The following is a 13,299-nucleotide window of genomic DNA, read 5'->3' on the forward strand; positions in this document are numbered from 1 at the left end:
GGATTTTGTGAGGGTGATTCTAGTCATGGGTTTAGGTTGAGTTATTGTCTTATTGAGCTTAGTTGGCACGAACTTGGATCAAATTGGATGTAGTCGATGGCTTTAAAAAATGATATTGATTCAGTGATGTGGTGACACTATGGAGGTGAAGGGAGTGGGGATAGGGAATGGCAAAGAGGGACAAGGGCTTGGGGGTGCCGATGGAGTGAGAGAAAGTGATCGAGAGAGAGAGAGAGAGAGAGAGAGAGAGAGACGGGAGAGTAACGAATTAAGTTATGAAACAATCACATTAAACTTAAGAAGGTTGGGTAAGATGGCATGTCCTCCGACTTGGTTATAATTTGTAATTAAACTTTGTACTTGTTTCCATTTCATTTTTTTTTTTTTTTTTTTTTAAACTTTTGTGCATATGAATTTATTAATGTATGTGCAACAAGTTTTTGCCTATTGAGAGGTGAGCCTTACCCCTGCTAGTTAATGTTGTTTTTGTAGCTAGAAAAAAAGAGCTCGACAGGTGGAAAAGCAGGAAAGGTAGAAGAACGTGAACGCAAAGAATTACTATTCCCGGAAATGGAGCCTGACAAGTTGTTCGAAGACCAAGAGTTGATTTTGAGCATTCCAGCCCTAGCCTTGGAAGAAATGGAACCTGAGAAGCGGCCCGAGTGTTGTATCTACAAGGTTCCCCAGAAACTCCGTAAGGTAAAAGAAGAAGCCTACACTCCAAAGCTAATTTCAATAGGCCCTTATCATTATGGCCAAGAAAATTTGAAGAAGATGGAAGATTTGAAAGTGAGGTATTTCATTGAAGCCGTTAATCGGACTAAGAAGAACCTGGATGATTTTACAACATGCATCCGAAAAATCAAATACAAGAAGATCCTTCATTGTTATGCAGAGGTCAATGACATGAACGAGGACGATTTCATGCAAATGATGCTTTTGGATTCTATTTTTATCATTGAACAGTTGTGGAGGACTACTAAAAACCTGCCATTGAGCCCACCAGCAATGACTACCATTTCCCGAAAGTGTGAATGGAATTTATTGGATGCATGTGTAATAACTTGCCAAAAAGAAACAAAAGAAGATGACCCAGAAAAGAAAAACCCAAAAGAAGACAACCATGAAAAGGAAAACCCATTGCGAAGCTATAATATTATGCAGGACTTGATATTACTTGAGAATCAGGTTCCATTTTTTGTTCTGGAGGAATTATACGATTTTGCCTATAGTGACCTTTCTATGGACCAGCAAAATGAGGATAATTCCTTTCTTAAGCTTGTCCATGCATACTTTTACCATTTTTGGAAAAGTTCCAGTTTAGTTCACCATTCTGATTACAAAAGGATATTCTCTGGTAAGAAGAAGATAGTCAAACATCTTACTGATTTCATAAGATATTTTCTCCTTCCACAGAATCTAACATGTGGAAGTACTTTTGAACGTGTACCTTGTGCAACCAAGCTGTCTGAGGCAGGAGTGGATTTCAAAGGGTCCAGAGCAGGACAATTCGAGAATGAAAGCTTACTTGACATTCAATTTCGAAAGAGTGCCTTACTGAAAATTTTTCCATTTTTAAACATGTCATGGCTCTTCAGTTGCTTTCCTTGCTTCAAATGCTTGGAGATCATGCAACCTGTCTTGGAACTCAAATCCTTTATAATAAGGGATGGAACTGAATGTGTTGTTCGAAACCTCATGGCCTTAGAGCAGTGTCATTATCCATGGGAAGCTTACGTATGTAATTATATTGTATTGTTGGATCATCTTATCAACACTAGAGAAGATGTGGATCTACTTGTTGAGAAAAACATTATCGTCAACTGGCTAGGCAGCAATAAGGCAGTGGCAATTCTGATCAACGCCCTTTGCCAGCAAATTGTAGAAGGTAATTCTTGTTACTCTGAACTTAGTGAAAAGATTAACGATCACTATAGCAGCCGTTGGAGCAAACTCATGGCATCCTTTACAAATCTATATTTCAAAGATTTTTGGAGAGGGACAGCAACTGTTGTTGGAATCATGGTCCTGTTTTTCGCTTTCTGGAATTTCCTTAGGCCTTTTGTCTTTCACACTTGAACATCTGTGTGCTTCAGTGCTTGTTGGAGACTTGGTGCTTTGCTTCTGCTTATTTAGATACATTCTGAACTTTGTAATAATGCTTTGCTTCTAGCTTAGCAAATGTTTTGTTGTAAGTTTGTGATGTTTCCACATCTATAAACTGGTGTGGTGAGTTTGTATTTTAGCAAATAAAGTTATATGCTATGTTAATGAATCTCGCGATCACAACAAGCATCTACGCAAATACCATTGTTCTTGTTTTGCTCCAAAAATATTTTATTTCTGTTAATGTGTAATAGGCTGTGGGCTTTAGACCTAGCTTGTTTACTTGTATAGAACACATATTTGTACTACACACTCTACCTCCTATATAAAGGTATCCATGCATATTTTATTACCTGAGAAATATAATACATTCATTTTGTATTTTTAACATGGTATTAGAGTCATTGCTATAATTTTCTTGTGTTTTGTAGTCTTGTACTTGTTGGTATTTTTCGCTGCTTCAACTTCTACAGTTAGTAAACCTTTTCAGTGCCCTCTCTTGACTACTTCACTGCCATTAGAGGTCCTCAAGTTTGAATCTCCACCGCCAAAAGCTTGCTCTCCACCACCAAGACCTTTGCCTCTGTCAGATCTTTCACATTGGAGCTCCAATTAGGACATAAGAAATATCATCGTGTAGATTTTCAACCACTCTACACAATGCCACCAAAATCATTACCATCTGATCATCCATGCATCGTCACGCACCAGTCAAAGTTTCGGCAAAATTCTTCCACGCACCTCACGCGCCACAAGGGTTGCTCCAATCCAATTGCTGCCGTCATTGTTGAGATCGTCTTTCTCCAATCTACATCATCAACAAAGAATTGACCTCATCAAACATGTCATGCACCGTTAGAATTTTCTGCAGCGTCATCTACGCACCTCAAGTGCTACACATGCCTCCTCTGTTGGCCGTTGATGTCATTTGTGATGTCATACTACCATGTCACCTACCACATCAACCCTAAATGACGTCATTGACACGTGCACAGTCTCCTGCTTACATCACATTGATGTCATCTGCTTATGTTAATGCCACATCAATTGCTGACATCATCATGCCTATGTCATCTGTTGATCTATTATGTCAGCTGCCGTTGACTTCGATCGTTGACTTTAACTAGTGTTGACTGTTGACTTTTTGCCAAGTTTGACTTTTTGTAGTCTAGGTTCTCCTTACCCAGTTTTTCGTGTAAATTTCATTTTGTAATCCATTTTTGCATATTTTGCTCATAAATAAAGAATAAGAACATATCTTCTTCTTATTACAACAATCATTGCCAACAATCTAGCAAACGTTTTTTCAAATTTTGCAAACACTTTGGCCATACTATTGAGACTTGATATCATCGCAACAAATTAGTTGTTTCCATTTTTTGCTATTACTATTGCTAACACTGAGAGTATCCAACTAATGGCTCCCGTCTCTGCACAATCCAAGTCTTCTAGATCTACTATCACCATTTCCATAGTTGACCTTCAAAATATCATCGTTAATACCATTCATATGGTTGGTAATGCATCTTATTCCTCTTCTCTCTCAGTTTAATCTAGTATGTCTCCTTCCTCTTGGCTTATGGATTTTTCTTGTTGCAACCACATGACACCTCACTCTTCCTTATTTTCTCAACTTGATCCTATATCACACCCTCTTAATATTCGAATAACAAATAGTTCCACAATGTTTGGTCATAATATAGGTTCTATCTCGACCTCCAACCTCGGTTCCTAGGGTTTTTAATGTTCCTAACATTTCTTACAATTTATTGTTTGTGGGACAATTAGCTAAGTTAGGTTATCACATTACCTTTGATTATTCTAGATGTATTGTGTAAGATTCGAGGATGAGATATGAGCATGGGATCGGCCCCAAAGTTGGGCATATGTTTCTTGTAGACAACTTTTGTCTTCCACCTGTTGTTCTTGTTTCCGTTGCTATTGCAGTTTCTTATATCCTTCTCTTACACTTTGACATGCCTGACTTGCTCACACATCTTCCTCTCGGGTACAACATTTGACTTCTAGAGGTTTGTTAGGTTTAGTATCAACAGAAAATTTAGATTATGTTTCATGTTAGTTAGGAAAACAACCAGTTTTACCTTTCAATACTAGTGAATCAATGTCCATTGATATCTTTGACCTAATTCATTCTGATGTCTGAGGGCCTTCCTCTGTCTCTAGTATTAGTGGATCTTGATATTTTGTTGTCTTTGTTGATGATTATTCCCGTTATAGCTGGATTTCTCATATAAAACATCATTCTAAATTATTGCAAGCATATTCTAATTTTACAAAAATGGTTGAAACTAAATTTTCCAAATGTATCAAAATTTTTCGATTTGATAATGCTCTTAAATGCACTTAATATGCTTTCCAAACTATTTTGTAAGTACAACTATAATTATGCATGCTTTCAACAAAGAAGCTAATTCAAAAGCACACTTACTTTTAGAGGTGATATTAATCTCTCTTTTTTTAAGTTTCATGTATAACATGTATAAGTATTTTTTTCCTTCTTTTGTGAAATTAATTATCAAAGTAATAGACCATCAGAACTGATTATCGGATTCTAAATATATTTGCTTATAAAGTACGATCGATTTTCTCTCTCTCTCTCTCTCTCTCTCTCTCTCTCTCTCTCTATTTTTCTGTGAAAAAAAAAATACGGGTTATTCTAGACTGACCTAAACTATCAAAGTTCAAGTAAGAGACATAGTATCAACAACCCATTTTAGTCTAAAGTTCTTTTATTTGAAACTTTTGAGGGGATATAAATTTTCTTGATTGGCAATCTCTTGTAATGTTTCTACCAAGATTCAATTATAGCATCCTAGGCTCTTAGCAAAAAAAAAAAAAATTATTGTATTAGAATTCAAAATTTATTTGTTTACTTTTCCTTCATTTTCTTATTTACCAAATTTTTTTTAATTAATATATTTTTTAAAATTATTAAATTAAAGTGGTCACCATACACTGTGGGATCAACAACTTTAAATTGAAAGTAGAAGTGGTCCATTTGAAATTGAATCAAATCCCAAGCGATTTTTTTGAAAACTCACTTGGTGTATAAAACACTTTTGAATGTTTAGACCTCCAAAAATAAATTTTCCAATACAAGCTTATATTCAAACAAGGGATAATTACAGTAAACCCACCTGAGGTTTGGCTCATTTGCACTTTGCCTACCTGTGGTTCAAAACTTATCACGTTGCCCACTCGTACTTCAATCTGTTACCCCCCCCCCCTCGGCGGTTGCCGACCTCACCCTCAGACATTAGACAAACACCTTTTTATTCCAAATTAGAAATAACACGAATCAAACAACATGAACTCACTCTCTTTTCGTCACGAGCCTTAGGAACGCGAAAATCCTTGTAACTGAGCTGGGGTTTTGATTTTCTTGATCGTGCTTTTGTGGGTGAGGTTTTGACTTTGGGTTATCTTGAGGCATTGAATTTTCGAAGATAGATCATCACCAGGTACGGTATTTCTGCTTTATGGTTCTGAGCTGGGGTTTCAAGTTTTGATGGTAGCTTTGATTCATAGGAAGTTGATAATCGATGTCTTCTTCGAGTGGAAATTACTCAGGTTCAATAGTGCATATGTGTACATATGAGACTTGTGTGCTGAGAACAAGTCTGACAGTGGATAATTTTGGGAGAAGGTTTCTGGGTTGTAGCCGATATAAGGTAAGTATACTTTTTACTTAATCTAGTTGATTCACGTGAGATTGGAATGTGATGTGTTCAACTCAATTTATGAACAGGTTGGTCCCAAGTGCCCTTTCTTTAAATGGATTGATAATCCCACTTGCATGCGTGGGAATGAAGCTACCCATTTGGTGCAAAAAAAGCTGGATTTACTGCAAAGTGAGCTGTAACTTGCACATGAAAGGGAAAAGAGAAGCTACCCAGGCAGCAGCAAAAGCTACCCAAATGGCAGAAATTGCTCAAGACAGGGCAGCAAAAGTCACTGAGATAGAGAGAAAGTTTCGAGCTTCCTCTGTTCAAGTCAAGGAGATAGCAGTGAGAGCTTTAGAGCAAGAGAGAAAGTGCAGAATTGCACTAATTCTGTCATGGTGTTTTTTATTTATTTATTTATTTATTTTGGTTACGTTGTTTTCATGTTTTGGCTCAAGTGAGAATGTTGGAATGATGAGATTGAGTCTACCTGATGGGTTGTAATATAAGCTGGTCCTCAATTGTATTGTAATAGAACTACGAAAGAATTTTTTGAGAATGAGAACTATGTAAGGTGGTAGATGCTGTTGGCTTGAAGCCACTTAATAATATAAGCATTTTTAAGAGAAAGCGTTATTTTTGTTAGATGTTGTTGGTATTTTTGTTTTAAGTGAATTGGCTAATTGTGAGCAGTGAGCTATTGGTGTTGGTGTTTTGTTGGATGTTGTAAGTTGTGTTGGTTTGTGCATAAAGTCCATTGTGTGAAGACAATTGTGTTGAAAGTGAATTTAAAGTGCATGACAATCTGTCAACTTGCAAGAAAAGACAACAAATGCACACATATACCTGCTATTCAACACATACACCCTGCACACATAAACAAACTCATATAATAATAACTCATATAACAAAATGTAGAATAATAATTCTGAACACTTGTCATTAAGTTGGGAAATTGTATACATATTTTAAGGTGGCATTGAATAGTCTTTCATCAACTACCAGTAATATAAGGCATTTGGTACAACAACCAAAACAGTTGTAGCTGCCCAATGTTTACAAAACTTACAAAAATACAAAAAGTATTTGAACAGTTATATAAAAAAGTGTCTTGCCATTGTCTACCCTGTCATTGTCTGCAAACTACATAAAACCCTAACACTACATAACCCTAATACATTATACATAGCAACAAAAGTGGCTTGACTTAGTCTTCATTTACTGACTCTGCCCTTGCCTCTCCCACCACAGTTGGCCTTTCCACCTCTTGTTCTACATTTCTGAGCCCCAGTTACATCACCCCTTTCTCTTAAAGTAGTTCCTCTGGTAGCAGGTGGTCTTGTAGGCTACAAAGTAGAAGAATTCACATGTTAGCTACTAGCATCACAGTTTTATGAATAAAACATCAAACCTAACAGTATAGCACCTGTGATGATGGTGCTCTATTGTCCCATATTTCTGCAGGGGTGTGTGGTGCTGGTTGGCTTGAAGAGAACCAAGGAGCTCCTCTAACTGTATACTTGAAGTCTGAAGAGTATCACTAACTTGGGTTCTGTGACCATAGAGTTGGTGGCCCTAACCATGGAGCTTGTGGCTGTGGAGTTGGAGCTTGTGGCTGTGACCCTGCTGCCTGGTTGGATGAGGATGAAGCTATAGTGTAAGGCTGATGTGTTGGTGGAGGCTGAGCTGAGGATTGGGTCTGTGATGAAGATGGGGTCTGGGATCCTTGTTTGTGTGTAGAAGGCCTTCCACTTCCTTGCAACCAAATATGAGCATGTTTTTACAGTGTCAGTTATTGGCATTTTGCATTTGAATAAAAAAAAATTGTAAAAACTTACAAATTTCCCTTTCTGCAATCTCTGCCTTTTCTCCCATGGTATCTCACCAGTGACATTGGCCTTACATCCCCTTGCATTGTGCCCTTCTTTTTGACACCTTCCACACCTCACTGGCCTGTTTGCTCTAGACACCTTATAAGGATTTGGCTCATCAGCATCTCTTTTCCTCTTTATGGGTGGCCTACCTAATGGCTTATAGACAATAGGTGCAACAGGCTTGGGTTGGCCAATTGACATCTACTCAGATTGGCCAGGCATGGGAGGTATGGGTGTCTTATATGTTTCCACATAAGCATCCTTGTAGTAGCATGGATGGGTGTAGTCTTCTGATTTCTCACGATTCACAAAAATGGCTGCAACTCCATGCCTGCAGGGGATTCCTGTCAAGTCCCATACTCTACAATTGCATGTCCTATTTACCAAGTCCACCACATGCCTTTCCCTCTCATTGTCAACCTCATACACAAACCTCCCAGAAGGCATTGCACAGAAACTCGTACACTCTAATTTTAACTGCTTCAACTTTTTTTATATGCTTGGACACAACTTTCCACCATAATTTTCTATGTCAATCTTCTTTATATACAGCCTGCTCATAAGCCTAACTCTGATCCACTCTAGCATTGATAAGATAGGCTTGTCTCTAGCCTTCACAATCATAGTGTTAAAACTCTCACTCAGATTGTTTACCATACAATCTATCAAAGCTCTTGAAGAAAAATGGGATCTGGTCCAATGTGCAGGCTCTATATCAGCCAGGTACTTCCAAGCTTCTTCATCCAAACTCTTAAGATGGTCCATCCCCCTTTCAAATTCCCTGGCTGATGTTGTGCCAACACATCTCCACAGTACACTCTTCAACTCCATGCCCTTGTGGTTAACCTTGAAGTTGTTGTATATGTGCTTCATACAATATCTGTGCCCTACAGTTGGGAATAGAGTCTCTATTGCAGGTAGAAGGCCCTGCAATCAAGTAAGCAAGTAAGTATTCAATGTCAGCAATTAAGCATGTAAGCAAGGTAAGCATGTAATGAAGTCATGAACATGAGCTAGATGATAATACCTTCTGCCTGTCATTGATGAATACTAGATTAAGCTCCTCTGGCCTTCCAATGTCATCTATAAACTGCTCCAAGAACCAGATCTAGCTATCCTTGTTCTCTTGCTCAACCACAGCCATTGCCACTGGGAATATATTATCATTTTCATCCTTGGCAGTGGTAGACAATAATTGCCCACCAAACCTGCCCTTTAAGTGGCATCCATCTAGCCCAACAAAGGGTCTACAACCACCTAGAAAGCCAACCTTCTGAGCATTGTACCTAATGTACATCCTTTTAAGATTGGGCTCTGCATTCTCATTTTCCATCTTTGTTTGCAAAATCACCCTACTTCCTACATCTGTCCTTAATATCATTTTTGCATAATCTATAAGTAGGCCATACTGAGCTTCTTCATTCCTAGTAATCAGCCCCCTAGCTGCCTTCCTTGATCTATACACCTGACTAAGACTTAAATAAATTGAAATCTTCTGCATCACATGGTGCTTAACACCGGAGACCTCCCAATTAGGATTCTTACCAAAATCCTCAAAATACCTCTTTGCCACATAGGCTGATGTAACTTGCCCATTTTTAAATGTTAGGGGGCAGGTACACTCAGGGTAAAGTGTCTTGATTTCAAATGTGCACTCTCCAGTCACCATTGAGGCATAATACCTCCATCCACAATTATTCTTACAATGTACATAAATCTTCTTCTTTTCATTCAACTTCCACTTGACATTAATGTGATTTTGAATCACATACTCCCTCAAAGCCTTCCTAAACACTTGGGAGTTTGGGAACTTCATCCCTTTTGCTATCCTAACATTTTCCATATCAGTCCTCTCATTGAATTCCAAATTTTCAAGCCCCTACTCATCATCAGAACTATCCACACTTGCAATATCATCCTCTAAAGCTGGTTTAGCCCACTCTTCATCTAAATCTACGTTTGGAGGAGGAACATTGCTTGGGCCAGGTGTATCTGTGTTTGGCTGAGGTGTATTAGTGTTTGGATGAGGTGTATCAGTGGTTAGAACAGTGTTAGGCTCATATGGCACTGTGTGAGGTGGAGAAGACTCACCAAAAATGTTATCAACAAAGTCTTCTCCTTCCAAACCTTGATTCAACCAATCAAACTCCTCCTCCAAACCATCACCCCTTGTAGCAGCTCCTGCACCACTCCTTACACCAGTCTTTGCACCCCCTATAGTAGCCCCTGCACCAGCACCAGCACCAAAACCCCCTATAGTAGCCCCTGCACCAGCTCCTACACCAACCCTTCCATCATCAGGAGCTTCAACTGCAAGTGGAGCATTACCATTCTCCACATACTGTATGATGGTGTCTCTTGGCCCTCTCTCATCAGGCTTGCACATGGGTACCACATCTTAATCATCTTCTATGAGCCTCAAGCCTTACTTCAAGTTGCCCCCAAGGCCTAAATAATGAACCCTACATGGTTCATCAACCTATAATTCCTCACATATACCTTTTATTTCAAAATAACTAAGCAAATTAGGATCCCTATACACTATTTCAACTTTCCCATCAAAGTATTTTAAACTAGGGTTCCACAAAAAAGCACCCCTATAATGAACCTCCAATTTCACCTCATCATCCATCTACAATAACAAATTACCATTTGACACGTATACCTTTAACAATTAAAGAATTGTAAACAACAAAAGAGTAAACAGTTGCATGTTTCTATTTTGCTTTTGGGATGCAACACACACAGAGGGACCACATTTTCTGCTTTGCTTTTGATTCTGTTTTACTAAATAACACATGCAAAAACTAAAATTTAAACCCAATAGAAACTTGGGTCCATTGTGAGACACAATGACCACGACAGACAAAATGCCCTTAAACAAACACAAATCCAAAGAATAGGCGGTCACATTTTTCATAAACATCAACAAACACAACCAATATTCTCATTCCATTACATGTAACATTGACCATTGATTGATTACTCAAAAAATAATAAAACAATCACAAGCCCAAAGTAAAAACACAAACAATGACTGATTTCTTACCAGGATTTTAGTCCCTCAAACAACCCGTTGCTTGTCTCTTGCTCATCTAGGTTTACACTTGCAACACTATGTCAATAACAGATGCAGAATGGATTTTCGTGTTCCTAGGGCTCGTGAGGAAAAGAGAGTGACTTCATGTTGTTTGATCCGAGTTATGTTCTGATTTGTAATACAAAGATGTTTGTCTAACATCTAAGGGTGAGGTGGGCAATGGGGAGTAACAAATTGAAGTACAGGTAGGCAAAGTGATAAGTTTTGAACCATGGGTAGGCAAAGTGCAAACGGACCAAACCTCAGGTGGGTTTACTGTAATTATCCCTTCAAACAATATATGTGCGAAACATAAAATATAAGCAATAACCACGTTAGCAAACTACTCTAAGCCATTAATTAATCACAACTAGCAGAAATTAAAAGTTAAGAGTAAGGGAAAGAGAGATGCAAACATAAGATAACACTGGCAAGTGTTATCAAAGAGGAAACTGAAGAACTTGACAAAAAACTTCTTTGCCGCCCTCCAAGTGGTAAATGATCCACTAGAAAATCAGTTAAGATATATGAATAGCAATAGACATTTCAAGCCTAATCTACCCAATGTACCTAAACTCTCCAAGCTTCTTACTCCAACAAGCTTATGTTGAACCGTGTATTCTCTAGCTTTCCAGATCCCGCAATTAGCCTATTGCATCAACCAATATGAATTGGTTCTCTCTTGAACTGCTTCCCAAACACCAATAACCTTCTCACTACTCTGAATTTGGTGAGGTAAGGATTTGGTTTATGATCCTTTCATGAGTATGACAATGGAGAGGGTGAGAGTAGAGGAATTTGGAGAATCAAGTGTATAATATTATGGATGAATCAATCTTATTTTTCTCTAGGGTTTTTCTCTCAAAATTCTCTCTAAAAACTCTCTACATTCTGTAGGTATTAGGATATTTATAGTAAGGTATGAGATGGAATGTGAAAAGTAACATTTCAGTAAAACAGGGTGCATTGGCGAGTCACTCGCTATTGGGATAAGTTGCGAGTTCCAATTGCCAGTTACTAGACTAGGCCAGACTATACTTTTTGTCATGTAGTAATCCAGCTAGCCTGACTTTTCATCTTCCTGCATGTTTCACACATGTACTTCATTTTGGCGAGTCACCACTCGCGAGTTAGTCGCAAGTCCAATCGCAAGTCACCTTCTTGTTGCACACTCTTGATCAAATCTTCACATTCTTTCACACACAATTCTTACATTATTTCCTCCTAAATACAGAATTTTTAAATGTTGAATTACAGTCAAATTTGGCACGGAATAAAGCCAACACATAGTTAAATAAATTCAACTTTACACTTTTTGTATTTCGCCAAAAAATAGAAGTTTTTCCATTGTCTATCCAAAAAAAAAAAATGTTTACATTAGTCACAAATATCAAAATTATTCAAAGGATGAAATTTTTCCTTATTTTTTTTTCATTTTGTCTTAATATTGATTTATTCATTACTATTTCCACCCTATAAGTATAATTTACTTGTAATTTTGTGAATTCCTAAACAAGATTTAAGTGACGCAAGTGATATCTCTCTCAATGTTATCTTGTAAATCTATTATTTTATGAGTTAAGTCAAATTGGCAAGGTATGCAACTTAAAGATAGCAAAAGAAATACGCTCGCTATTTAGACAAAATAAATAAAGGGCAGCGACAAGAAGTGCTCCATACATAAAAATAGCAGAAATAAGTGGGGAAGAAATAGTAATGAGTTTATTGAATTAAGGAGGGAAATATTAGTTTGTGGTGCCAAGTTATGTTACAAAACTGAAACCAAGGAGGGAACCATTTCCTTAATGCGAATAATTTCCCCAAAAAAGAAATTAATCGCTGGGAACAAGCCTGAATGGCCTATGCCCAAAAGAATCCTTTGCCTTTGATAGAGAGCAAGGCTTTAGAGGGAGAAAGGGGATCAACCTATTGGTACATGCCTGCTGTTCTATGCTCTATATTTTCTTTCGTTATTTCTAATTCCTTTTCTTTTTCTCTCTTCTTTTCTCACTGCTTGCTTTTATGTTGTGATTCTCTCGTGGAGGTTATTATTACCGTGATCGTGATCCCCCAACTGTGTATGGCAAGGGTCCTTTATATAATGCCTGTCGTGACTGGCTTTTACTATTTTAGCCTTTAACTACATTTCTCTTGTCTTGGTGTCCTTGCCGACCATCACTAGTTTGTCAGTCGCCCAACCACTACCACTTACCTGTGCTGGTTGTGCCACTCCCCATCACCAGACAAAGAAGATTATTTTGTTTGTTTGTTTGTCGTGGCACTCTTATCTGCTACGGTATGGGTGCTCTCTCTCTCCCTATCCCTCAGGTCATGCACCTAGTGGTTCCAACTCATCCTTATATCTTTTGGGCGGTATGTCATCCTAGCAAGACATTTCCCCCAAAAGAGCCTGAGCAGAAACCCTAGAATATGTTTATCCCTTTCCCCACTACCAAACCATGCCCTCTTACCTTTGACCCATAACCCACCACTTCCTGTATTGGTTGGTACAGGCTGGTGATGTCTAGGCCTTGCGTGTGCTTCACTTCTGTGTATG

At 38.1% G+C, this 13,299-nt stretch overlaps 2 protein-coding genes across 2 annotated transcripts; both read right to left on the bottom strand.

Annotated features, from left to right (window-relative positions):
• Positions 1-8,155: 8,155 nt before the first annotated feature.
• Positions 8,156-9,506, bottom strand: LOC111998902 (uncharacterized). The gene is made up of 3 exons (XM_065768247.1): positions 8,799-9,506; positions 8,691-8,753; positions 8,156-8,590 (listed from the first exon to the last, which is right to left on the bottom strand). The coding sequence occupies exons 1-3, from the start codon at positions 9,504-9,506 to the stop codon at positions 8,156-8,158; spliced, it is 1,206 nt and encodes a 401-aa protein (XP_065624319.1).
• A 36-nt stretch (positions 9,507-9,542) lies between these two features.
• LOC136065274 (uncharacterized) lies at positions 9,543-10,049 on the bottom strand. Its single transcript, XM_065768248.1, has one exon. The coding sequence runs from the start codon at positions 10,047-10,049 to the stop codon at positions 9,543-9,545; it is 507 nt and encodes a 168-aa protein (XP_065624320.1).
• Between the last annotated feature and the right edge of the window lie 3,250 nt (positions 10,050-13,299).

Source organism: Quercus suber, unplaced genomic scaffold (genome assembly GCF_002906115.3).
Source record: "Quercus suber isolate HL8 unplaced genomic scaffold, Cork oak 2.0 scaffold_912, whole genome shotgun sequence".
In the NCBI taxonomy this organism is placed as follows: Eukaryota; Viridiplantae; Streptophyta; class Magnoliopsida; order Fagales; family Fagaceae; genus Quercus; species Quercus suber.

Bases quoted from the DNA above. Each gene is read 5' to 3' on its own strand.
- LOC111998902 (XM_065768247.1), bottom strand. From the start codon at position 9,506: ATGGAAAATGTTAGGATAGCAAAAGGGATGAAGTTCCCAAACTCCCAA. The intron at 8,754-8,798 runs GTTGAGCAAGAG...TTCTTGGAGCAG, and splicing joins TCCCAGTGGCAATGGCTGTG to TTTATAGATGACATTGGAAG. The intron at 8,591-8,690 runs GTATTATCATCT...ACTTGATTGCAG, and splicing joins TCATCAATGACAGGCAGAAG to GGCCTTCTACCTGCAATAGA.
- LOC136065274 (XM_065768248.1), bottom strand. From the start codon at position 10,049: ATGTGCAAGCCTGATGAGAGAGGGCCAAGAGACACCATCATACAGTAT.